Raw genomic sequence first — 22,626 nt, 5'->3', positions numbered from 1 at the left:
CCTAGGCCCCTGGATCCAAAATGCTGAGGGGACAGAGACAACCGGTACCAGGAGTGAAGTGCTCCTTCGCAGGGTGCAATGGGAGGGTTGAATGAAGCCATGCTATGAGCTGCCAAGCTCCCACCTGTGCTCCAGCCCCTGGCCTGCACAGCCCCGTGGCATTGGCTGTAGCCACAGCTTCACATGCAGAAGGAGCTGTGTAGGGGCAGAGCAGGACTTCAGTTGCTCCAGAAACTGGAGGGAAGAGAAGCCCTAGACTCCAGGGAAACTCCTGAGACAGGGGGGACAAAACAGCATTTCAATCCAGAGCTGTCTGACCTGCCACAAGGTTGTGCCTGCCTGCCTGTATGCTCAGTGCACTGCTGCCATCCTCACCTCCCTGGCAGGGCTCAGCACCCCAGGGTAGGAGTTGACCCCAGCAACCTGCTCCAGGTCAGGCTAAATCCACACTTGCAGCCTGGTTCCTCCCTCAGGGGAAGTTTTCCATGTGCGAGGAGGGCTGCTGGCTGGCAGCAATTGCTTCCCCTGCCCCCCTCTCCCCTCCAGCCAAGCAGCAGGAGGGCAGGAAGCAAACTACAGAAACTGTTTTTATTCCAAGGGCAAAGTATATTTAAATAATTTACAGTCATTGGATAGCCTGAAAGTTTTTCCATGATTAAATCACAAAGATGTTAAAATAAAAACAGTATTTAAAAAATGACCGTACACAGCATGATGGGAGGGGCTGGGCACAAGGGAGCTGCCAGCTGCAGGACCTGCGGGGAGCAGGCAGGGCCCCTGCAGATGATGACACCCTAGACCAGATCTCTTCTGGAGGGGACAGGAGCCATCTCATCCCCTCTGCACACTAGAGCTATGGAGGGCAGCAGGGGGAAGGAAGAAGGGGTGCCTGAAGGGTCCTGGCTGACCCTGGCTCAAGGGCAGACTGGGAACCCACTCTGCCTTTTCCCTGGAGCAGCAATCACTGGGAACAGCAGATACTTAGCTATTGTGGGGGGCAATTCTGTGCACAGTAACAGAGCCCCCAGCACAGCTGGATCAGGACTCTCCAGCAGGACCAGAGCAGGGGACACAGCTCCTTTGAAGTAGGGAGAGCTATTTGCCCTCCAGAAGCAGAGGGCTCAGGGCTGCAGTGCTGGAGGGAGCTAGCCAGCAGCCCCACATCCCTTGCCCCAGAGATGGCTGAATGCTCAGGCTGAGAGGGAAGCGAGGACAGTTCACTGCCCTGCACTATGCCCACACGGCCAGGCTGGCATGCACGGCGCTGCCTGGCTCCTATGCCCCCTCTGCCATACCCAGGCTGTGCTGCACAGGGAGGCCTGGCTTGTCCCTGGCCCCAAAGCCAGCCTCTCCTGTCCCCTCCCTGAGGTGCCAGGGGAGGAAGCAATGCCCCATGTTCCTGAAAGGAGCCCAGGGCTCCTCCAGTGCTGTCTGTTCCTCCTGCCCACTTCCCTGCCCACCATCAGCTGTGTCACTGACCCCAAAGGAAAGGCTGGGGCCATGGGCTACCACAGCTCCCGGGCGTAGCCTTAACCACCTCATGCCCCTCTCAACCCCTTCTGCCTCCCAGGCATACACATACATGGGGGACAGATGCCAGCTGCTCCATCCCCAGCCTGCCCTGGGGGACTGCTGTCGCTGCCAAGCCCAGAGCAGAGGGGTTGAGGGTGACACTGGGGTAGCTGTGGGTTGGGGATGATGTGGTCACCCACAGGTGGGGTGGGCAGGCAGGCACCTTTCACCTCCCATAGGCCTGCACCTGAGGATCTGTTCTCTCCCTGGCCCTGCCAGCCCTGCTTTTAGCTCCAGACATCCAAAGAGTACCGGCCCTTGGTCATCAGTTTCTTTACATAGTCCACGGCCTGGGGCTGACTCATGTTCCCAAACTCGGCCACAATGTCGTAGAAGGTGTTCTGCACATCCCGGGCCATGTTGCGAGCGTCACTGGAAACAAAAAGGACTGTGAGCGAAGGCGGAGTGGTACCCAGCTTCTTGCCCCTGACCTGGCAAAGTCCTAACCCCTGGCAGCAGCCCAGATCACTGCCCTGGGGCTGCTGCTGGACAGAGCTGTGGGTGGGCCCCAGAAGAAGCGAGCCTGCTCCTCATCCAGCAGGGAGGCAGCCATGGAGCTCAGGCCACCCAGGGTGGCTCAAGCAGACCTCAAGGCCAAATGATCTGTTTTTATAGACACTGAGCAGTTCCCACCCTCCTGAGTGTTTCCCAATCAGCCCAAATTATGCAGAAGTTCTACTTTATATCGGGGTCTCTTCCCTCCCACTCCTGTCACTCCACCACCCCAGCACAGCTGGGCTAGGCTGGGTTTGTCTCTGCTAGGGCACAGAGGTGGTGTCAGGTGCCAGGGGCTGTTCAAGGACAGCCTGCCAGCAGAGGCAGAGATGAGCGTGGGGCTGCTTCCCCTCACTCGGCAGGGAGGGTGGGAATGTGCCTGGGGGTGGTTACCACAGAGCAGCCAAGCTGTGGCAGCGCAGAGTGACAAAGCTCTGGTTGTCTCTGAACATCCACACACGGATGGTTCATCTGGCCCAGCCCCATCCACCTGGCTGCTCTGCGCTCCCTGGCCCACAGACAGCACAACCCTCTCTGGACTTGTCACACACGATGTGAAGCAAGTGGGTAAACTGAGGCACATATTTTCTTTAGAGAATAGGAGCAGTTTTCAAGTCCCTTCCCTGTTTCTGGACTTACCCACAGACATAGATATGAGCATTTCCTTCATTAATCAGCTTCCAGACATTTTCCTTGTTCTTCCTCAGTAAGTGCTGAACATAAACCTGGCAGGAAACAGGGTGGGTGAGGTGAGAGGGGCAGAGCTTCCAGCACCACCGAGCACATCACAGACTGGGGCAAGGGAGGGGAAGCCAAAGCCACTCTCACAGCCTGCCTTGCCCACGCGGCTCCACAAGACAGAGGAGGAGCTGGGTGCTCCCAGGACTGCTGTGGCCTTCCCTGACAGCGAGGCCCCAGGCTGGGAGTTTCCAGCTCTCCAGGCCTTTTATTGCCCCCTGCCACAACTGGCAGCGATGCTTAGCAACCTAAGCAACAGAATGGGGGACTTGAGTGGTACCTTCTCAGCCTGGTCCCTGGAGAAGGCGACATTGAGCTGGGTGAGGAGTCCATCCTGATGGAAGCGAGCAAGCTCCTCACGGTACAGGTAGTCCTCACGCTCATGGCGGCAGCCATAGTAAAGCACCGTCTCGCCCACTTCTTTGCCTGCAGAGTCACACAACACCCATTAGCTGGTCCCCCACAGCTCCTGTCCTGCCCTCTCCACCTCCCCCTTTCCTGCTCAATCTGGGGAGGCAGAGCTGGGCCTCTGCTTGTGTTTACAAAGTTTGGAGAGCTGATGAGAGAGGTCAGAGAAGTGGCTCAGGCCTATCTGCCTCCCCAAATATGCACCACAGCCAGCGGAGGAAGGTAAAGTATCCCCACACTGGGTAGAAGCATTCAGCTGCTACTCACCCAGCTCCATGGCCTCTGCTTCGCTAGACCCATTTCCCTTAACCCATTAGTGGTGTGAGCAGCATCAACTGCACCTGCCCATGAATGGAGGCACCAACTAGCACCCAAGAACATCTGTCCTGCAGCAGCTCTGCTCCCCAGGGCAGTTTCTGTGCACTCACCTTGCTGCTTCAGCCAGGCCCGCTCCTGTATGAAGCCGACGAAGGGGGCTATGCCAGTCCCTGGCCCAATCATGATGACAGGCGTGCTGGGTTTGAAGGGCAGGCGGAACTGCGACTTCCTCACATACATGGGCACCAGGGATTTACTCCTGTCCTCATCAGGCACCTTGTTCTTGAGCCAGTTAGTAGCCACCCCTTTGTTCACACGTCCTGTCTTGGTCTCATACTCCACTGTCACGGCACAGATGTGGATGGAATTGGGGTGAACCTACCAGAAAGCAATGTCAGCATGAGGGAGAGCGCGAACTCCAGCTGAGGGACTTGGCAGCCCCCACAGCTCAGTCCCTCGTGTTCAGTGATGGGGAGAAGTTTAACCTAACATTAACGCTGGAACAGCTATTCCTACCCTGGCAGACAAAACCTCCGTGCCCAGCACAGGGCTCCTGTCTTCTCCCTGACTTGCCTCAGCACCACTGAGCTTCCCTGAGTATGGCTTCAGGCCACAAAGTAAAGGACAAATCCTGACCAACCAGTAAAACACCACCTTGCTTCCAAGTCCTGAAAGCAAGCCATATGGCAGAGAAGAGGCGGGCCGCAGGGAGAGTGATGGTATCAGGGCACAGCCAGCTGTGACGTGTGACACGCTGTTTCCCTCTGCAGACCCTACAGAAGTTGGGATAGCCCCTTTCTCATACACAGGAATAAGCAGAACTGCCCCTCTCTCAGAAAAGGTTTCTAGGGGAAATTCCCCATGTCCTGTCCCCAGCTGAGAGGGGACCCCATGACACCGTGGCGCTGAAGACAAAATGGTTTCTCACCAGCCCCAGTCTCCCCCTGGAAGCGGGGCCTTTCCGTGGGCCTGGCAGAGGTGCCCCACTGGAGCCAGACCACAGTGCACTCACCTTGGAGGAAGAGGCGATGGAGTAGTAGCGTGCCTGCAGGCGAGGCAGGAGCTCACACAAGTGGTCGATGGGGGGCCGCAGCGAGGGCATGTCCTGCAGGATGGCCAGGATATTCCTCCGGGCCTCCACCACCCAGCTGAGGTAGAGCGCCTGCAGGCAAGAAGCACACACATGTGATGACTTCCCTACAGGGCTGGCAAACAGTCCCTTCAGCTCTTTGAGTGTGGAGCTCAACCATGTTGGATTCCCTTTGGAATCCCACAGCACCTGGACCCACCACCCAGTTCAACCCAGCAACTTTGCCAGAAAAGCTGCAGCTCCCACCTTCCCCTCAGCAGCAGACGATGCCATTTTGCGGAGGTGCTCCTGCTCGCTGGTATCCGTGGCATACTGGGCCAGCTCATACAAGACATTGGTGCGAGGCGGATTGGTGATGTCCAGATAGTACGTAAGGGCTGTACGGTAGGACGTGGGACAGGGGAAGGGATGCTTCTTATTGGATTCCTCTGGAGAAGAGGAGAGAGAGAGAGGGAAAGTCAGCAATTGCATGCTGTTATGTTAGAGATTTCATGCCAGCAACTACATGCAGGAGAGTCTGAGAGAGACAGAGCAAGGGAACTGGCTTTGAAGAGGATGGAGTAGCCCTAGGGATGAATCAGCCTGTTGGCCAAAGCCCTGACCACTCAGCAATCCCACGTGGAAGAAGCATCAGCACAGGGCAGCTCCCTCTCCAGCGAGCTACATCCCCCAATAGCCCTTTCCTTTCTGTTTTACACATTGCCTGACAAGTTATCACCAAAAGATACACCATGCTCCCTGATGGGGCTCTCTGCCCCCAAGCATGCATGCTGCAGAGGGTAAGGGCTTGGTTCATCACCCCTCATTTTAGAAGGGTGGCAACAGACATTCAGAGGAGGGCAGTGATGCTGCAGCTGATCTGAAAACGCAGGCATTAAGAGCAGAACTGTCTGCACATCACATACTTCCCACTAACACGTCTTGCTCCAAGGCTGTCACCTCCATGCACTGCAATGCCCTGATTTTTTTCTCCCTGGCTTCCACAGAAAGTCACGCTGCAAAGAGACACTTTGGGAAGGTGATCCAGAAGGCAGGGCATCTCCTCAGCCTAGAAGATAGCATAGCTTGGACCCTGGAGTTCAGGCAGAGACAGGGAGCGAGTTTCCAGGGAGAACTCTTGGCACAGAGGCACCCAGCAAACTCCCAGGCCAAGCAGGGAGGCAGTTCTGGATGGCTAATTTGGCCTCAGCCTCTGAAGCTTTCTTCTGATCTGGCCTCAAGTGCCCTTTGCCTCCTTTAGCCATTGACACTTGTGCTCACAGCGCTCTTGGGAAGAATAAGTGCCAGGAATCAAGACTCGAGCCATTCAGTTTAGCAAACTAAGAGCATCACGAGGAACAGGAATGAGTATGTGAAGCCAGACAGCCTGGGACACCGCACAGGGGTCCGCAGGCTCCAAAAGCACTTTAAAGCTAAGGAGTTTCTCTCCAGAAATGAGAGCCCAGCTCTTGAGCTACCAGGCCAACACCTCTGATGTCTCAGGTTGGGCTTCACTGTTCCCATACAGGAGTAAGAGTAAGATGGGTGGCAGCTGCCATCCCCCTCCTGCCAGAGGCCAGCTATACTGGGAATATCGTCCAAGAAAGGCTCTTTGTATCAGCACTCAAAAGCTCGCTATCCTGGCAGCTCAACCCAGCAGTGGGTTGAACAACAACAAGCCAGTGACTAGTCAAGAGACTGAATAACAGCTTCTCTGAAAGCAAGGCCCCTACTGAACTCGAGGTTGCTGTGGCAGAGGGGAGTGCTGGCAGGCTGCTGCTATGTAATTAGGAGCGTGTTGTTACATAATTTGCTGTTGAATACATACACCAAGCAAGTTTCACAACTGACCCACTTCAGTTGGCTCTCAGCAAGCAGGCTCTGTGCCAGTGCTGCTAAAGTGGCACCAAATTCGGAGTGGTGCTGGGAAGTCTTTCTTTGCCTGCAGATGCCCTATGGGACCTGAAGGTGACCTCACCCCTTCTCTGGTTGGAAGGGCAGAGGCTATGGCTGAAGGAGAACTGTTGATGCTCACGAGTGATCAATCCTACTCACCGTCCAAATTATTTAGGGACATGACTATATCCAGATCTGTGTGCAGGATCTCACCAATCTGATTCACCAGCGAGGAGTCATTGGCTGGGTACACAGCCACATGGTCCCCAGACTCATACCTGGCATGAGAACAAGAGGAGAGGAATGAAACACCAGCATCACTTCTCACCCACACCAAGCCCAAGCTGTCCAACTAGAAGACAAGCGGGCTGCGCAGTGGACAGGAGGACAACAGTCGAGATCTGAGCTGCTACACAACACCTGCAAAACCAGGCGCCCCAAAGAGCAGGCAGCCATAGCAGTAAGGGATTGCTGTGGAATAATGGTTTCAAGAACCAGGTCATTTACAGGGGAGCTCTGAGGTGAAGTCAGTTTTGCCAGAGACTTCAATGAGGCCAGATGTCCTGCAGGAACAGGCCAATTCCCCAGCCAGCAAGAGGCAAAGTCTCTGCAGTAATTGCCTGTATCAACCCACCTAGGCTTATGGCTTTCTCACAAGCATGCAGAAGAACTTATGCCAGCAAGAGGTGGGGTTTTTTTGTTTGTTTTTTTGTTTGTTTGTTTTGGTTTTTTGAAGAACACAATTCTCTATTCCCCCACACCTGTACAGCTAAGCCGAGCAAATCCAAACACAAGCCGTCCCCGATTCCCCCCTCTCTCATAGTACACCCATCCCCCTCGTTTTTCAGACAGCTCCTAGAGAATTCCTGCTGCTGGGACTGCACAGGTATGACAGATAGGTGCAGCCGGCCCTGGAGAGGTCCAGGGCAGCCAGCTGGCATTGCCACACACAGCCCAAGAACTGGGAGAAAGCCCTGATATGTAGTACAGAAGCCTAGAGTGGCAGCGGCAGGGAACTATGAGAACTAAGTCCCCTTCGGAAGTGCTCAGTGAGGCCAGTGCCACATCCCTGCTCGTCGTTTCTGACATAGCCTGCTCCCACTGGAAGAAAGGGCCAGTCCTCTGTAGGAAAACTACCTGATTTTTGAATTGGAGATATCCAGCTCCAGGTGCATGAGGTGTCGCTCTCCACCCTCATTCAGCTTGCGGTTCACTGTAACTGAGGCCAGGAAAGGATTCTTGGCATCGAATGGGCTGGAAAGACAAGGACCCTCTGGATTACTCTCTTGCAGGCTCACAGAGCGCTGTGAGCAAAGCGGGCCCACACAATATGGGCACAGTGTCCTCCCGCTCATGTTTCAAAGCCCACCAGAGCAGGATCTGAATCCCGAGCCTCCTGCAACCCACACTAGCAGAAAAACAGATTGTTTTGCTTCTAAGCACAGCCCAGCAGTCAACAGCTTCTGTCCCATTAAGAACAAGAGATGCAACAGTGAATTAGAGGGAGTATCACACCTCAAAGCGATATTGCAGGTTGCAGTTTATTTACATAATCAATATCCCCACTGCTATACCACAAGCCATCATCACATTAGTCACCCCTGGGGGAGAAAGGGTGTGATTGACCTGCAACCTAAGAACTTACCAGCTAACAGGGAGACAGAACGAGGCCACTGAGGTACTGAAAGGGAGCAGCAGTCATTCCCCCTCCCACCAATACTGATGTGAAGGGATTAAAATAAGTCTGCAAAACACACCCCTGCAAAACAACATATGTGAACACAGCTGCCTTCTCAACACTAATGATTCATTAATTACGGAACCCCTGAGAGGCCTTGAGGGGATCTGAACTCTTTCTCTTGGGCAGACATCTGGCAGATGTCTGCCCATACAAAAATGACACTGGCTGTACAACATGTCATTAGAAGTATCAAAAACTCCATCACCCAAAGCCTGGCCCACACACACCCTGCCCAGGATGATTTGGTACTTACGGCTTCTGGTTCTCATAGCTCTTGAGACGGCCCATCTCACCGGTGTAGACTTTGTTCATGTTCACGTCTGTGTGCACCACCAGCTCATACTGGCGGATGCTGGAGGAGGTAGAGGGAGAGGAAAGAGAAAAAAAGTCAAACTGGATATCACAAGTAGGGATCCCCAATAGGCATCATCACTTGCTCCGCTGGATTCGCTACAGTTCAAGCAAATGCCACTCCCACCCTCTCAGGGTATTAGGGAACAGGCTAAATTAGAGAGCCCAGAGCCGACACAAAGCCCAAACCATGGGGAACCACCAGCTTTGCTGGGAGCACTGTTACCCAACAGAACCATCCACAAAGGAAACAAACCCAACACATCGCCCACTCAGAACATGAATCCAGAGCTGGATTCAAACTCACACCAGGACAGGCTCAGTCCAAACAGCCCTGCTCACTGATCTACCTCATGTGTGCCCTCTCAAGTCTGGAAGGGGAAGCAGCACACAGGAAAGGGGACAGCAGTTCAGGGCTGATGGACAGCTGCCAGTCAAAGGTGGCTGATCTGATCTCTGGCCCCAGGAGAACCTGCTCTCATACCCACCTGGACTCTTCTCCCGTAGCCTCCACCCCAAAGCGCTCACACACCGCTGGCCAGAACTGCTCTCGCCAGGTGATGAAGTCTTCTTCCAGGCTATTCAGGACAAAAAAAGAGATTCAATAACCCTGCCCAGGGAAAAGAAAAGGGGCATTCCCAGAGCAACAATTCGAGATCCCTAGGGACTTCCTCCTTTACTGTGGTATTTGCCCTTGGATCCAGGTAGTTTTGGTACTTCCATATGTCCATGGATCACCAGGAGAGCACCTTCAGAGCACTAAGTGGGCAGGAGGGAACTGCTGCTACGGCAGCCACCCCTCGCTCCACCAGGTCTGCCAAGTAAGGCTTTGTTATTAAGGCTTGGTCTTCACCCAGCTCAGCTCCCTCTTGTCCACTCCTGGCATTCTGTCTGCTGCCACCTCTCTACAAGGCACATTCAGCCTGGCAAAGCTTATTTTCCTGGGCTCAGAGCCTCCCACACAACCATACCCCTCTAATCAGATCTTGCAGCCCTTAGAGGCAAAGCCACGGGCTGATGTAATTTCCAAGGTTAAGCTGGTGCCAATGGTGTGTTCAAGGGGAACATACAGATATCCAGAAAATTAGTGTCAGAATTGGAAGACTGCCACAAAACAAACAGTTCATGAGGAGATGGAGTTTGCCTCCTCCACAGGGGCAGATGAGCTTACCCATGTGGAATGGGTTAGCAATGGAGCTGCAGCAGGGCAAAGGCAGAGCAGGCTGTGAAGCCTTGATGAGCACACAACTACAGTCATTTAAAGCTAATTGGGATTTCTCCAGATTCAAGATCCCCTATGATGCTCTAAATGCATAGGGATCTGATTTGTCTCTGCAGGAGCATGGGCAAGCAGACACATACTCAGAGACATGTCAGCACCCTGGGGAGTTTACATCTGCCCTAATTCAAGTAGCAGAGCCAACTCCCTGCTACGGGCCCTCCTACAACACTAGCCAGCTCATACCATCCCTTCAAGCTACTCACTTGCCATCATCATCTCCCAGCCCAAGTTCAAAGATGCGCTCGGCTCCTAGCTCCTCCAATCTCTTGTCCACATACTTCCCCATGGCATTGAAGTGCTCATAAGTCTTGTTCCCCAGCCCAAAGACCTGGAAGAGAACATTGACCAACATGGAGAAGCAGGGACTGGACTTCTCCCATCCAGCCAGCACCCTCTAGCCAGTAGCACCCAGCAAAGGCTGCTGAAGAAAAAGCATGCAAAAGATGAATTAAAATTCTCCAGCTCTCCGTCAGTGAGTTGGGGAGTTTCTTGGCAAGAACCTACTACTGACTTTGCACAGGAGTCCCAAGACAGTGTCTAGTCAGTAGGCACCTCTACCTCCCATGAGGCAGGACCCAGGCATATCAACTGGATGCACATACAAGAACTGCCTGCACTGTCTCTCCTAGGGACCAATAAGCACCTGGACTGCTTGGAGACCAGTTGCTGACCCTTCCCTCCCACAAACCACTCAACAAATGTTTGCTGACTGCATTACACAGAGCAGCTTAGCATCTCCAGCAGTGGATTTTCTCCTCATTTGCAATTGTGATGCTGCCTAAGGAATTTGGCTGGGATGTAGGTGAGGTGGCTGTATCTCAGCCAATTACTCAACTCAGCACAGGAAAAGAGCTGCATGCTCCAAGGGATTTAATTTGTGGAAGAAGATCTGGCTGAAGGCTGCTCAATTAGCTTGTGAACAGCAGCGGCAGCCTGCAACTCATTTACAGATCTCCTGTTCACTGCCTGCTGGCCTCTCTGTGGCAAGACATCACCAGAAAACCCTTGTGATTTAGGGAGTAGAGAGAGCACTCCAACAGCTTTATTTAAAGCCCCCAGATATGTCTGCAAACGTCCATGAAGCTTGGACAGAAAGACAATAGGGACTGCATCCAACACAGGCATACAAGACAGACACACCATGTTGTGCCTTTACCCAAGTCGCACTTAAGCGCAGTGGAAGGCTTTGGCTTTCCTGCCCAAACGCAGCATAAACCGGAATCGAGCAACTTACTGCAAATCGGAGACCTGACAAGTCAGCATCAGTCTCCTGCAGCCAGTCGTAGAAGTCTTGGGCGTTGTCTGTAGGATCACCCTCACCGTAAGTGGCCATGCAGAACACTGCTAAGGACTTGTCAATCTCAGACAGGCGACTCAGGTCAGACTGGAATCAAAGCAAAGAATAAACCCTCAGGGATCTCAGAACATGGCTATCAAGTAAGCCTGTTCCTACAATGCAGCTACCACTAGTGTGTGGAACAGCACCACATAACATCAAACAGCAGATTATAAAAAGGCAGTGGGAAAGGCCAAACCCACCTGAAACAGCAGGGGAAACAAAGCTAATCACCCTCACTAGACTGCAAGTCAATACTTCTACCCTGTGAGAAAAGCAATGGGATTTTCCATATAGGTTTTAAAGAACCAGGATCAGTGTTCATTCCAGAAAACAACATGACAGAGGTTGTCAGTGCCTCTATGTAAGGCGATTGCAGTAGTCTGGGACCAGTGCTAACTGGAGAAGGAATATGGAGCAAGCAGCATGCTGCCAACGGATGACCTGTGATTCCCAAACACTCAAGACTACTTTCTTTGTCTTTCAGTTGCATTGCAAGGTTCACCCCAGATCCATAACCTGGCAAGGACCAAGTCCATCTCTGCAGGTCTCAACTTGATCCAATTTCCTCTCCTCCAGAGTACCACTACCAGAAGTGCAACTGTCCCTTGGCCAGGCTCCTTATTATTTTAGGGGACACTAAAAGGATATTACTTATCCGAAGGCTGCATTCACAGCTAATTTACCAAGTCATACTCCTCTGGATCAGCTGCCATGCCCCGGAGGCCATAGCGATGAGCATCTTTGGAGAGGCGATTGGCAAACTCCTCTGCTGTACCCGTCTGGGAACCATAGAAAACCACTATGTTTCGCCCCTGGAGAAAGGAAGAAATTCATGTTAAGTGGTGATTACTCATTTGGTGAAATATCTGGAAGAAGCACATCTTGTCAAAGACAAAGGAAGTGCCTGGGATCAGGAGACCTGGACTGCAACTTAAAGGCAACTAGGAGCCTACATTTGTATGGAACTTCACAGTGGGTTTGCAGCAGAAAACTCAAGGCTGAGCTGTTACCAAAAATACACTGCAGAATGACTCCTGGAAATAGGGAACTTCTTGGATGAAAAGTAAGACTTGCTGAGGCTTTGGGAAGTGCCTAGCACAGGAGCTTCCACTCTGCAGAAAGCCAGCTATTTCAAAGCAAAATGGAAGATATACTCAGCTCTTGCTTCCTCCTCTTTCTCTTGTCCAGTTCAGCACAGAAGCAAAAGTTGCCAATTCTGTGTACAACACAATTCCCATTCCAGAGTAAGCATTTAGGAACCAAACACAGATAAGAGCTGTCAGCTGTCTTTAAAGTCTCTGCCATTTCGCTCCTGACTTTGACCTCATATTACACTTTTTTCACTGCCCCCCTTCCCCACTGTCATTTGCATTTTCTCCAGGAACAACTTTCAGGCATAGACTGCCGAGAGCCACCCCTACCTCCCCATGCAGCCTTCCTCCAGATGCTCTTTGCAGCTTGCTCGCCTCTATGTCCAAGCAGCTCCCTCCTGCTAACAGCTAGATGGTCACCAAAGGAAACCAGGGAGGACAAGAGGTCCATCACCTTTCCACCCACCCCACGCATTCAGAGTGAGAAGCTTACCGTCTTCTTCATCTTCTCAATGAAGCTGCTGTCTCTCACTGGAGATGTTCTGAAAGACAGGAGGAACCTCCTTTTAGATGAATATGTTCATTCTTAGAGGTCAGGAATATGCAAGTGGGGGAAAGTGTGACTCACCCCAAACTTATCAGATCTCAGGAAGACTACCCAAAGTGGTGAGAAACCCCATCAAATGCTCTTATTTACCCTGTTCCAAAAGGCTCTCAGAGGCCTAGAAAACAAAACCACTCTGCAACAGTAAACCTCTGCTCTTGACAAGGAAGAGTTTGAAGACAATTGTACCAACAGACCCCATCGCCATTAGCCTCACAGCGAGAGGTCGCAGCGCACCTTCCCGCTGCGATTCTGAAACATCCAGCTTGCTGAGGGCTGCAGGGAGGAGCTGGGCCCTCGGGACAAGCACGTCACTGCCACAGTATGCTCCTCAGCGACACAGGGGACCCCAGGGATGCCCATCACTCAACTGCAGGGCTTCTTCTGAGCACAGCTCCATACAGAGTCTTGTAAGCAGGGTCTTTTGGAGCAGAAGGGAGAAGCCTACTCCCAGCCTTACCTCCTTTGGTAAATCTTCCTGCAGCCAAAGCCCTGAAACTCAGCCCTTGGCATCAGCTACCCCAAGAGGTTTCACAGTTGGGCAGGTCATGAGGCTCTCAGAGCTACAATGCGAGACCTGGTCTCCAGATAAACCTCAGTGGCCAAGCCATGGTGTGAGAGTAGGGGATAGGGAACTCCCTGCCTCCCCTCCACAGGATAGCTTTAACCCTGCTGCAGGAGACAGGCAGGACATCAGTCTTGAACTCCTGGGATGCACCATGCCTCCCTGAAGCTGCTCTTCCAAGCTTGAAGGCAGACAGGGCTAAAGAGAAAAAGAAAAAGAAAGAAAAAAAAGAAACCAGCTGCTCTGATCTCAAAACACCATCCCAGAGTTTGCCAGGCAAGAGTCCCAGAGCTGGAGAGCACCACAGAGCAGACAGACACATGGAGACTCTGCGGTTGAGCAGAGCCACGGAGTCTCTGGCAGGACAACTGCTGCCCTCAGAGGTCTTGCAGGCCTCGTTCCCACACTGGGATTTCTGTCTCCAGTGTGTTTTTCTGGCACAAAGTGCATTTGCGTTACAGTATGGAGGCAGCTTTCTCTAGCTTAAAAGAGGGATAAACCACGCCAGTGTCAAAACCATCTAGGCAGAGGTTCATATTACTTCAGCTACTCCATTAGGTAGGAAGCCAAGAGAATTAAGAGCTTAATTACCCTAACCACACTCATGGGTTTTTAGTATCATGCTGCAAAAGCAACCCAGCCCTGGCAGTGACCAGGGATGGCACAGGACCCTCCATGAGCTGCACAGGCAGAGGTGGCTCTAGCTACAGGTAGATTAGAGGCTGGGGTCTTTTCAAGGCAGGAGGACAAGTGCCAGGAGCTCACTTGCTCTCCTCCCCACTGGAGATTCAGTAGCAGAGAGGAGAGGAACGTGGGACCCGTTCCCATTTCTCTTTCACAATGGAAGAATGCAAAGCTGGGTCTCCTGTGGGAAGAGAGAAGCCTCCAGGCAAAAAACAAACGGTTTTGGCTCTGGCCCATGCAAGAATGTGCAGAGCTCACTAACAGTTTCCTAAACTCTGCAGCCCAGAGGGAGGGATCTCCAAGCATGTGCCGAGACATTTGCAGAGCCCACAGACAAAGTAGGAGGGCAGGGGACATTCAATAAAGCATCCCTTCGAGCACCCCTTTCTACCCAGACATAACAAGGAGCTCCCTAACTAGGCCTGACAGCTCTGAGCACACATCTAGATCCTTAGAGTGCACATGAAAGAGCAACCTAAAAAGACTACCCAAAGAGGCTGTGCTCTCAGGAAAAACTTGCTTCATGCCCTCCTTTGCCCTCACGAGCAGTTAGCAGCCTCCCTGTGCTGTGATCTACCCCATCGCAGGAACATCACACGCAGCTTTTAGGGGGCAGCCCTCACCCTGCCCATGCTACCACCAGGACAGGGGCCCTGGAGCACCGACCCCCACCGTGCACCACAGCTGGCTCACAAGACCAAGCGCTCACTTAGCTTTTGGCTCCCTGGTGAACCTGTTTGACTGCCCTCTGCAAATTAGATCTAATTAAAATTGCTGTTGGGTCAATCGCTGAAAAAAATTATTTAAATGGAGGAAAAAAAAACCAGTTTGTTAGATCCTTTCAACAAGCTCCTTTTAAAAGGGAAATCATGCACATGGAGTTAGTCTACATTTCCAAAGGAAGCAACCTAGCATTAAAACGTTGTGGCAAAGAACAGTCTACGGCTCACTCGGAAGAAATAATGAGTCTGGCTTTTGGAAAAGAAAGAAAAAAAGAGCTACACAACTCCCTGAAACTAATTCTTCAGGATGATTTCCTGCAAGTCTGAACTGTAAGCACACAGATGCTGAAGACAGGAATGACACTTGCTTTTGCTGCTCAATCAGGAAAACCCGGAACAGTAAGCGTGCCTTCGACAAGGACAGCTCTCGCGGCTTAGGTAGCTCAGGGCAACGTTTGTAATAGGGAAAGAGCGAAGGGGATTAAGGCCATTGCTGAACCCAGCCTTTAGCTTGCACAGACTGCCACCCTTGGTGAGAGCCCACAGCGCAGAGGACTCCCAGGGCTCTCTTCTTTGATTTTGAAGGGGAGGGGGGGGAATACTGACAGCTCAGCAAGGAAATCAAAGTCTCCATCTCAACGAGCACCTTTCCTTCAGAACGCTCCCAAGCCCACAGCTTGCCTCCCAAAAGCACACATATATCCAGCAGTGAGAACACAACCTGGACGTCGCACAAAAATTGCTCTGGCCCGAGCACCAACAGCAGGATCCCCTTCAGAGCTGCCTGCCTCGAGCAGACCTCTCCCCCTTCTTCTGCTCCTGCCCCACGGGCAGACAGGCGCCCCACTGCGCAGTGCTCCGGGCAGCAGGAGCAGCCCTCCGAGTCAGAGCGGTACCGTTTGCCACCAGGCAGATTAACTCACCTCGCCACGGCCACCTCTTCTCGGGGCGCCGAGCACGCACATCCCATGGCCGGGTAGGGAAGCGCAAACAAAGAGTCCCAGGGCAGCCGTGCCTGTCCGCAAGGGGAGGTGGGCGGTGGGGGGAAGGACCTAACTTAGCTCTGGAGAAACACGCGCGTAGGCCTTTCCATTCGGCTCCTCTTGGGCATCAAAGCCAAACGTCAGCCTTTTGTTAAGGAGAGGGAGCCTGCACAAAGGGTCCTGGCACAGGTCATAGCAGGAGCGGTCCAGTCCGCTCAGATCCTCGTCGCGAGGCTTTGGAAGTCACCGAGTGGATCCGCGCAGTCCCGAGGAACTGCAACATCTGGCAGCAGTGGCAGAGAGGAATTGGGAGTCAAGAATGAAACCTCCCAGGATTCCCCGCAGCACACTTCCCTCTCCCATCCGCGTGGAAAAGGGGGGACGGGACACAAAACCCTCCCCCAGCCTTGTTACCTTGGAAACTGTTTATATCACAGCTGCTTTTATATATACTCTTTAAAAGAAAGAAAAAGAAAAAAAGGTCAATCCTGTAGCTGAATGAAACGATTCCAGACACTGTGTGAGCAACATTATGGGTAACTATGGCAGTGCCATTACGGAGGCAGCTTAAAGGAGTTTGTTCTCTTCAGGATCCTATTAAATTAAATTAGAGATGGTCTCTCTCTCTCTCTCTCTCTCTCGCACACAAGCAGGCAGCAAAGAGAGCTAATCAGGCTAAGAAGTTGGAGTGATTCCTGCGACAGGAAGCCCTATATGCACCAGGGAATGAATTTCTCTATAGCTGCAAAATAGAGATAAGCCAATTTCTGCCCCCAAACAATGTTAAAAAGGGGGGGGGGGGGAGGGGAAGGGAGGGGTTGACACCAAATGTACCAATCAGTGTCTCACCCGGGTCTCCCAAGGGGAACAGTCTGCACAACTCCAGAGCAGGGACATGAGAAGGGAAAGAAATCTGTGATTGAGAAATACGCAGAGGAGGCACAGCCGAAGAATAAAAACAATTAGCGCATTCCCCAGTAATGCCACCAAGAGGGAAGTGCAGTCGCCCCAGCCGTGGCTGCGGGGAGATCAAGGGCCCTTCTCTCCAGTGACATCTGCAGAGCAGGCCGTGGGAGAACGCTCCGGTGGTTTCAATTAAGTCTGAAAACGGTCAAAACGCAAGCGATCTTCAGACGGCAGTATCCCGGCCAGGCCCACATATAGATGTATTACGCTGACAAAGGTACGTGACACCTGGAATGCACGAGGCCTTTATATATGCTGAATTCTGCCCCCACTCTGAAGGCTTCAGGCAGGAAAACAGCTCTATTTCACCGCAAGGGCAAATGATCAGCAAGTGTCCGAGCTGTAGCTAAACCCAGAGATGCATCGCTGGGGTAAAACATAACTGTTCCCAGGCTGCACGGGCTGATGGGAGCCATGCCAAATGAATCCAGCCCAGGTGCCATCCAGAATACGGTCTTCAACTGTGCATCATTTCTTCTGTAATCAAGAGCAGTCGCAGCAGCAGCATTTTCTCTGGAGACACGGCTGAGCTGACTTGGCCGGCTGGCTACTTGAGGTACTGCTCAGCGGCAGCTCCAGCGACTCCCAGGGCAGCACCGAGGTACCAGACTCGATCTCAGAGCTCAGGATGGAGACCCTGTTTGCATTCCTCCACTTGTAAACAAACCCATTAAAGAAAGCAGCCACCATAACACATCCAAATTGCTTTTCATAACTTTCCTTCCACGATCTTTCAAGGCGAAGCTGAAATCAAGGGCTCAAGTGACACGACAGAAGCCCATCACCCATCGGACAGAGGAGTTCAGGACAGTTCGGTGAGTCAAGGCAGAGCTGCAGAAAAAGTGCTGAAGAAAAGCTACATCTCTTAACATCGAGGCTCTCTACTCCAGCCAGAGACAGCCCCTGCCGAAGGCTCTCTGCCTTCACAGCTCTGGAGTCCTGCGTCTTCTGAGCCAGCTTCCCTGGCCTGTAGACAGACCTGCCCCCGTCTCCCCAGGAAATGACCGGCTCTCTGACCAGCCAAGGGCAGTTGCTGACAGTGGGATCCTGCATCTTGCTCATTCACAGCATCTCCTTGTTCACCAGCAAGGAAACTCCACCCCAGACTCGAGGACAACAGGAGGGAAGGAAATCCAGATGCTGAACAGCCTTATTTTCCCCACTCGTTTCCCTCCTAGTTCTAAGTGTCTCATAAAACAACACTGCAAAAGCTGCAGGAAGTTGCTGTCTCCATCCTTGATGACAAATATGCCGGCAGCCACAGCCTTGGCTTACAGGTCCACACTGCCCTCGCACCAGCTTACTACGATGACCACAGTAGCGTTGCAGCAGGCAACGGCAGGGTCCGGTTTATTGCACGAGAAAAACACCCATCAAGGCCTCCTTTCCCTCTTCACTTGTAGCGCACAAAGAATCACCGTCACTTCTTCAAAACATGGTATGTCACACACGAAGCCTGGAACAACCTTGACTTTCCCGCCTGGTTATCGGTGTTGCAAGGTGCTGTCCTTCCACAGCGCCTTGAAAGCGGCAGTTCGGCTGCAGCCAGCGCTCCCCGGCATCCATCTTCCACACAGACAGAGGAGGCCACGCAGACCCCACACGGGACTAACACACAGGGCAGCCAGGGCTCACAAAGCCCATGACATAGCTCAAAGCCAAAAGCACCAGCTGCATTCTCAGGTAGAAGCCCACATGCCGAGGTCCCACAGCAAGACAAGGCAGTAATAAACACCCAGGATGGTTAGCAAAGGTCCTCTGCAGCATGACTTCTCTGCAAGGTCATGACAGTGTCTGGAAAAGCTGCATGTGATTGGGGAAGGGGGGCTGTCACAAGAACCGTGAGCACAGGAGCTCTCTGAGATGACTTGCTCTGGGTTGGGATCTAATTTCAGATTGACAGTCCCATTTCTCCAGCCAACTTCACCTCTCATCACAGTACAGCACAAGAGACGGGCACAAGAGAGAGAATATTTGATTGATTCAACAACTCAGATTCCCAAAATAAGGCAGAGAAGAATGGATGGACAGCCAGACTACTATCAGCTTCACACACACCTATCTGGATGCAGGAATTCTGCCACAGGATACCACAGCCTGGGACATTTCTTCCTTTTAAACAGCTCCCAGCCAGAAAATGTACTTTCTGTCCTCCTGTGATATCAGTGTGTACACCCTGCTTCATGGCAGGCTGCTTGCACTGAGCCATGTGCCAGTCTACCCAGAAATCTCACAACAGACCCGGAGTCTTGCCTTTGGGCAGAGGGCTCTGCCCAGCTGTCAGAGAGCTACGACCTGACCAATGCAGAAAAGATGAGACCAAACCTGCTCCTTCTCAATTACGACCTAAATGACACACCACCAGAGGATGAGCCCTGATAACTCAAAGCAGTGTAATCCACTAAGGTAGATACAGAAGTCTGAGAAGAGATAACAGACCCACAACCACTTGCTGCGTTTGATTTAACTTGCTTTTACACACAGTGTAACAGAAGCATTGATCCCATGCTGAAATTCCTTGGCATGTGACCAGGTATCCTCATCTGACCAGTCTACAAACATTTCCTGCCACAGCTTCTTTCCACACTGGGCTGTAACCCTTGCACTCTTGAGTAAACACTTTGAAACGAAGGGCTGAGCAGAAGTACTTCTTGGCAGACCAGTACCCACTAAGAAATGCCACATGGAGAAAGGCACTTCATGCAGGATGCCTTGCAGGTGCAACAGTACGTAAAATCTTGAATACATTGTGAGGAGCCAGCCACCATTTCTGCCCTTTGTTTCACCTCTACATTGCACAGCCAAACCACCAACCCCCTCAGGACAGTGGGGACCTAAAGTGAATTTGCACTCCGTCACAAATACAAAAGATTCGCCTTAGATGTGGTTACCTACTGTAAAGGCCTAATACCGCAAGCATGAGCAGCCGGGCTAAGGCTGAAGTAGCCGCGAGTCAGGTGCCAGGCTGGCCTTCTATCTGGGGGAAGTTTCATCTGCACAGGGAACAGATCCCAGCATACTGGTGGGAGAGAGTGTGTGCGAAGCCACCTCCTAAGATCTCTGCTTAAGGGGGTTTCAAACCTTAGTTTACTGCTCTTATCAATGCAAGGCACATTGCTACAGTAGGCAATACAAGGAACGCTCCTAAACAGCACAGCAGAAAACTGATGTGAAGTTCGGTACATGACTGAGACAAGGAACTGAGCACACCTAAGTCTCCGCCAATGCTGCTCATTCCTGGCCCTAATCACTTTGCGGAGGACAGGGTGGAAACGAGGACCTCTCCCATCACCAGATCCAACCTCCTGCTGCTACAGAGACCTGGCATCAGTCGAGCACGTTTCACGAGAGCTACTAAGCAGCCCATGCCAAGGAACTACCTTCCAGCTCCCAAAACACTATTTCTTCTCTTCAGAGATAAGCGTAGATAAGATTTCCTAGATGCAAGATCTGCTTAAGAGCAAATCTACCTTTCTCCAGGTTTATTAAATATGACTTTTATCAGCAAATGCAGACAATAGCCAAAGCAATCCCTAAGCATTTTGAAGTACAGCCAGGGGCTTTTAGAGCCTTTTCTTGTCTTCTTTGGGGGAGGCAAATGAATAATTTGCGCCAAGGTGTGGGGTAAGGTAGAACTGCAGCCCAGCTTTCCTGCAGGGATTTCTGCATTGCAAGGTAAACAAGCAGCTCAAAAGAAATATGAGGGGGGAGAAGTGCACTTTGGGACCAAGTCCCTTCACCCAGTAAGCAAGCACAGCACCAGTACAACTGAATTTCGTGGAATCGAGGCTGGAGGACACCAGAAGAGTCACGTCACAGGATGCAGTCATCTAACTATGGCTGTTAATGATTTCCCTTGACTATCCTGCAGCAAGACCTCACACAGTGACCCTCCCTGGCACCTGGAACACCATCCAGCTAAGCCACTCCCACATCCCAGGACTTGCGCAGCTCCCTCCTGCATGGCACATTCCCTTCCTGAAGCCTCCAAGGACCCACCAGCAGCACAAAGTCCTCAGAAAGGAGGAGATCTTTAAATCCACACCAGCAACTGCAAAAGTCATCCATCTCCTGGGAGGAGTCAAAGTAACTCCTTTGATGGTAAGGCAAGAGAACTACTAACAAGAGGTAAGTGCTGCACTGTGCACAGACCCAGAGTGAGAGGCCAGTGCTAGAAGCACCACCTAAATACTCAGATAGGGAAACCAGCTGTCCTCCTCCCAGAAGCCTGTGATCCCAGCCCCAGGGAGGACCAAACCAGTACAAGTGTTCTAGGAAGCCTGAATGGGACAGGGAAAACAAGAATGACTTTGTAGTCAGATAAGCAAGACTGAAAGTCACCCTCACTCTACCTTGCTTCAGAGCTGTTACTTACACTGGTTGGATTTTGGGGAGCTCAGGGACTTCTTCCTTTTTCTTGCGGAAGAAGAACCAGTAAGTAAAAAGCCCAGTGATGAGTGAGATGAGGAATACATCAGTCACGCTGAAGAGAGAGTCTTGCTGGGCAGGGCTTTCCGGAGCAGAAACAGGTGGTTGCATGCCAGCATCCCCCATGACGATCAGAGAACCTGGAAAGAGAGAAAAGTAAGCAAACACCAGCAGTCACAGAAGAACAAAAGAGCGCTAAGGGCCCTTCAGACCATCCGTTTACACTCCCAAGTTTAGTCCTAGGACCACAAGCAAGCCCAACAGCTCCCAGCATTTTCAAGAAGGGCTTTCCAACACATCCCGAGAGATCCTTCCATGCCCTGAGGCATCACACTGTCCCACCAAGCTTCTCCCTTCCCATTGCATCCCTGCTGATCCATCAGAAATGATTTCTGCTCTGCCTAGCTCGCACCATCTGAACAGCCTCACCTTCCAACCAGGGAGCCCGACCCGGCTCCTACCCACACCTCCGGCAGAACTCAGTGAGACCCATGGGGAGTCTTTAGAAGGCCTTGACCCATCATGAAGCCCTTACGGTGTTAGAGGGGGCAGAGGCCATTCTTCCAGTCACCCCCCCACAAGGATTGGTGGCTTTCCTTCTGTCTATGCAGCGATACCATGACCCAGACTTACCGCTGTGGTCATAAGCTGCGGAGCAGGACTATGCACCCCCCACACTGCAGCATGGTACTTCTGCAAGTATCCCCACATCAGGCTGTCACAACAGCAAACTGCAAACACATCTGATTTACTATTGCTCCCTCCTGCTTCCCGCCACACCCCTTCTGCACCCTTCCCTAGTTTAACTTCTGTCCCCTCGAACACCCCTTGCTGGTATAGGTGCATAGGTAACTTTTAATTTATTTGGTCCACTATTGCCTCCTATCCTCCATTTCTTCCACAACACAAAAGATATTAAGATAAACTCCTGAAAAGCAGACCTCAAAACGTCAACCATCACCTTGGAAAGTGCTTCCAGGTTGTTTCGCGTTTTTACTCGCGCACACCAGCCTGGAAGGACTAAGCAGTCTCACAGCCAAGCACGCTCCCTGCACAGACCCACCCAGTGATGCTGTTTGTTGGGCACGTACCTTCACAGCAGCCCCACATGGCAGGACAACGCTCTAGCTGCAATTCACCGGGGGAAACCAAGGCAGAGTTTAACTGATTTGCCCCTGGCCATACTCACAGTCTGCGATAAAGCAAAGGCTCGTACCCAGCCCTCCAAGTCCTAGAGTAGCCCCATGACCCCTGTCCTTCCCCTTGCGAGCCACCCATCGCTCCCTCCCTCTCCGCTGCTTTGCCAAAGCTCTGAACTCTTCTGACCGCAGTCCAGATTGGAAGATTATCTTCACAACGTGCAAGGACATGCTC

The 22,626-nt window shown here is 52.1% G+C and overlaps 1 protein-coding gene across 2 annotated transcripts in view; it reads right to left on the bottom strand.

Moving 5' to 3' along the window:
- Window positions 1–574: 574 nt before the first annotated feature.
- Window positions 575–22,626, bottom strand: part of LOC112987387 (NADPH--cytochrome P450 reductase) — a 35,205-nt gene continuing 13,153 nt past the window's right edge. The window contains exons 1-16 of one of the 2 annotated variants that reach the window (XM_026107290.2): window positions 22,344–22,454; window positions 21,200–21,392; window positions 12,794–12,842; window positions 11,893–12,021; window positions 11,105–11,254; window positions 10,074–10,198; window positions 9,077–9,166; window positions 8,491–8,589; window positions 7,634–7,750; window positions 6,656–6,774; window positions 4,868–5,049; window positions 4,544–4,693; window positions 3,642–3,909; window positions 3,086–3,231; window positions 2,707–2,792; window positions 575–1,944 (exon numbers count right to left, since the gene is read on the bottom strand). In XM_026107290.2, the coding sequence (XP_025963075.2) occupies window positions 1,800–1,944; window positions 2,707–2,792; window positions 3,086–3,231; window positions 3,642–3,909; window positions 4,544–4,693; window positions 4,868–5,049; window positions 6,656–6,774; window positions 7,634–7,750; window positions 8,491–8,589; window positions 9,077–9,166; window positions 10,074–10,198; window positions 11,105–11,254; window positions 11,893–12,021; window positions 12,794–12,842; window positions 21,200–21,392; window positions 22,344–22,362 (2,067 nt within the window). In that variant the 5' untranslated portion in view covers window positions 22,363–22,454 and the 3' untranslated portion in view covers window positions 575–1,799. Of the gene's footprint in view, window positions 1,945–2,706; window positions 2,793–3,085; window positions 3,232–3,641; window positions 3,910–4,543; window positions 4,694–4,867; window positions 5,050–6,655; window positions 6,775–7,633; window positions 7,751–8,490; window positions 8,590–9,076; window positions 9,167–10,073; window positions 10,199–11,104; window positions 11,255–11,892; window positions 12,022–12,793; window positions 12,843–21,199; window positions 21,393–22,343; window positions 22,455–22,626 lie in introns of those variants that run through there. The other variant, XM_064523372.1, reaches the window with a different exon arrangement.

The sequence above is a fragment of the Dromaius novaehollandiae genome, chromosome 19 (genome assembly GCF_036370855.1).
Source record: "Dromaius novaehollandiae isolate bDroNov1 chromosome 19, bDroNov1.hap1, whole genome shotgun sequence".
NCBI lineage: Eukaryota > Metazoa > Chordata > Aves > Casuariiformes > Dromaiidae > Dromaius > Dromaius novaehollandiae.
This window is presented reverse-complemented; position numbering and strand designations above follow the sequence as displayed.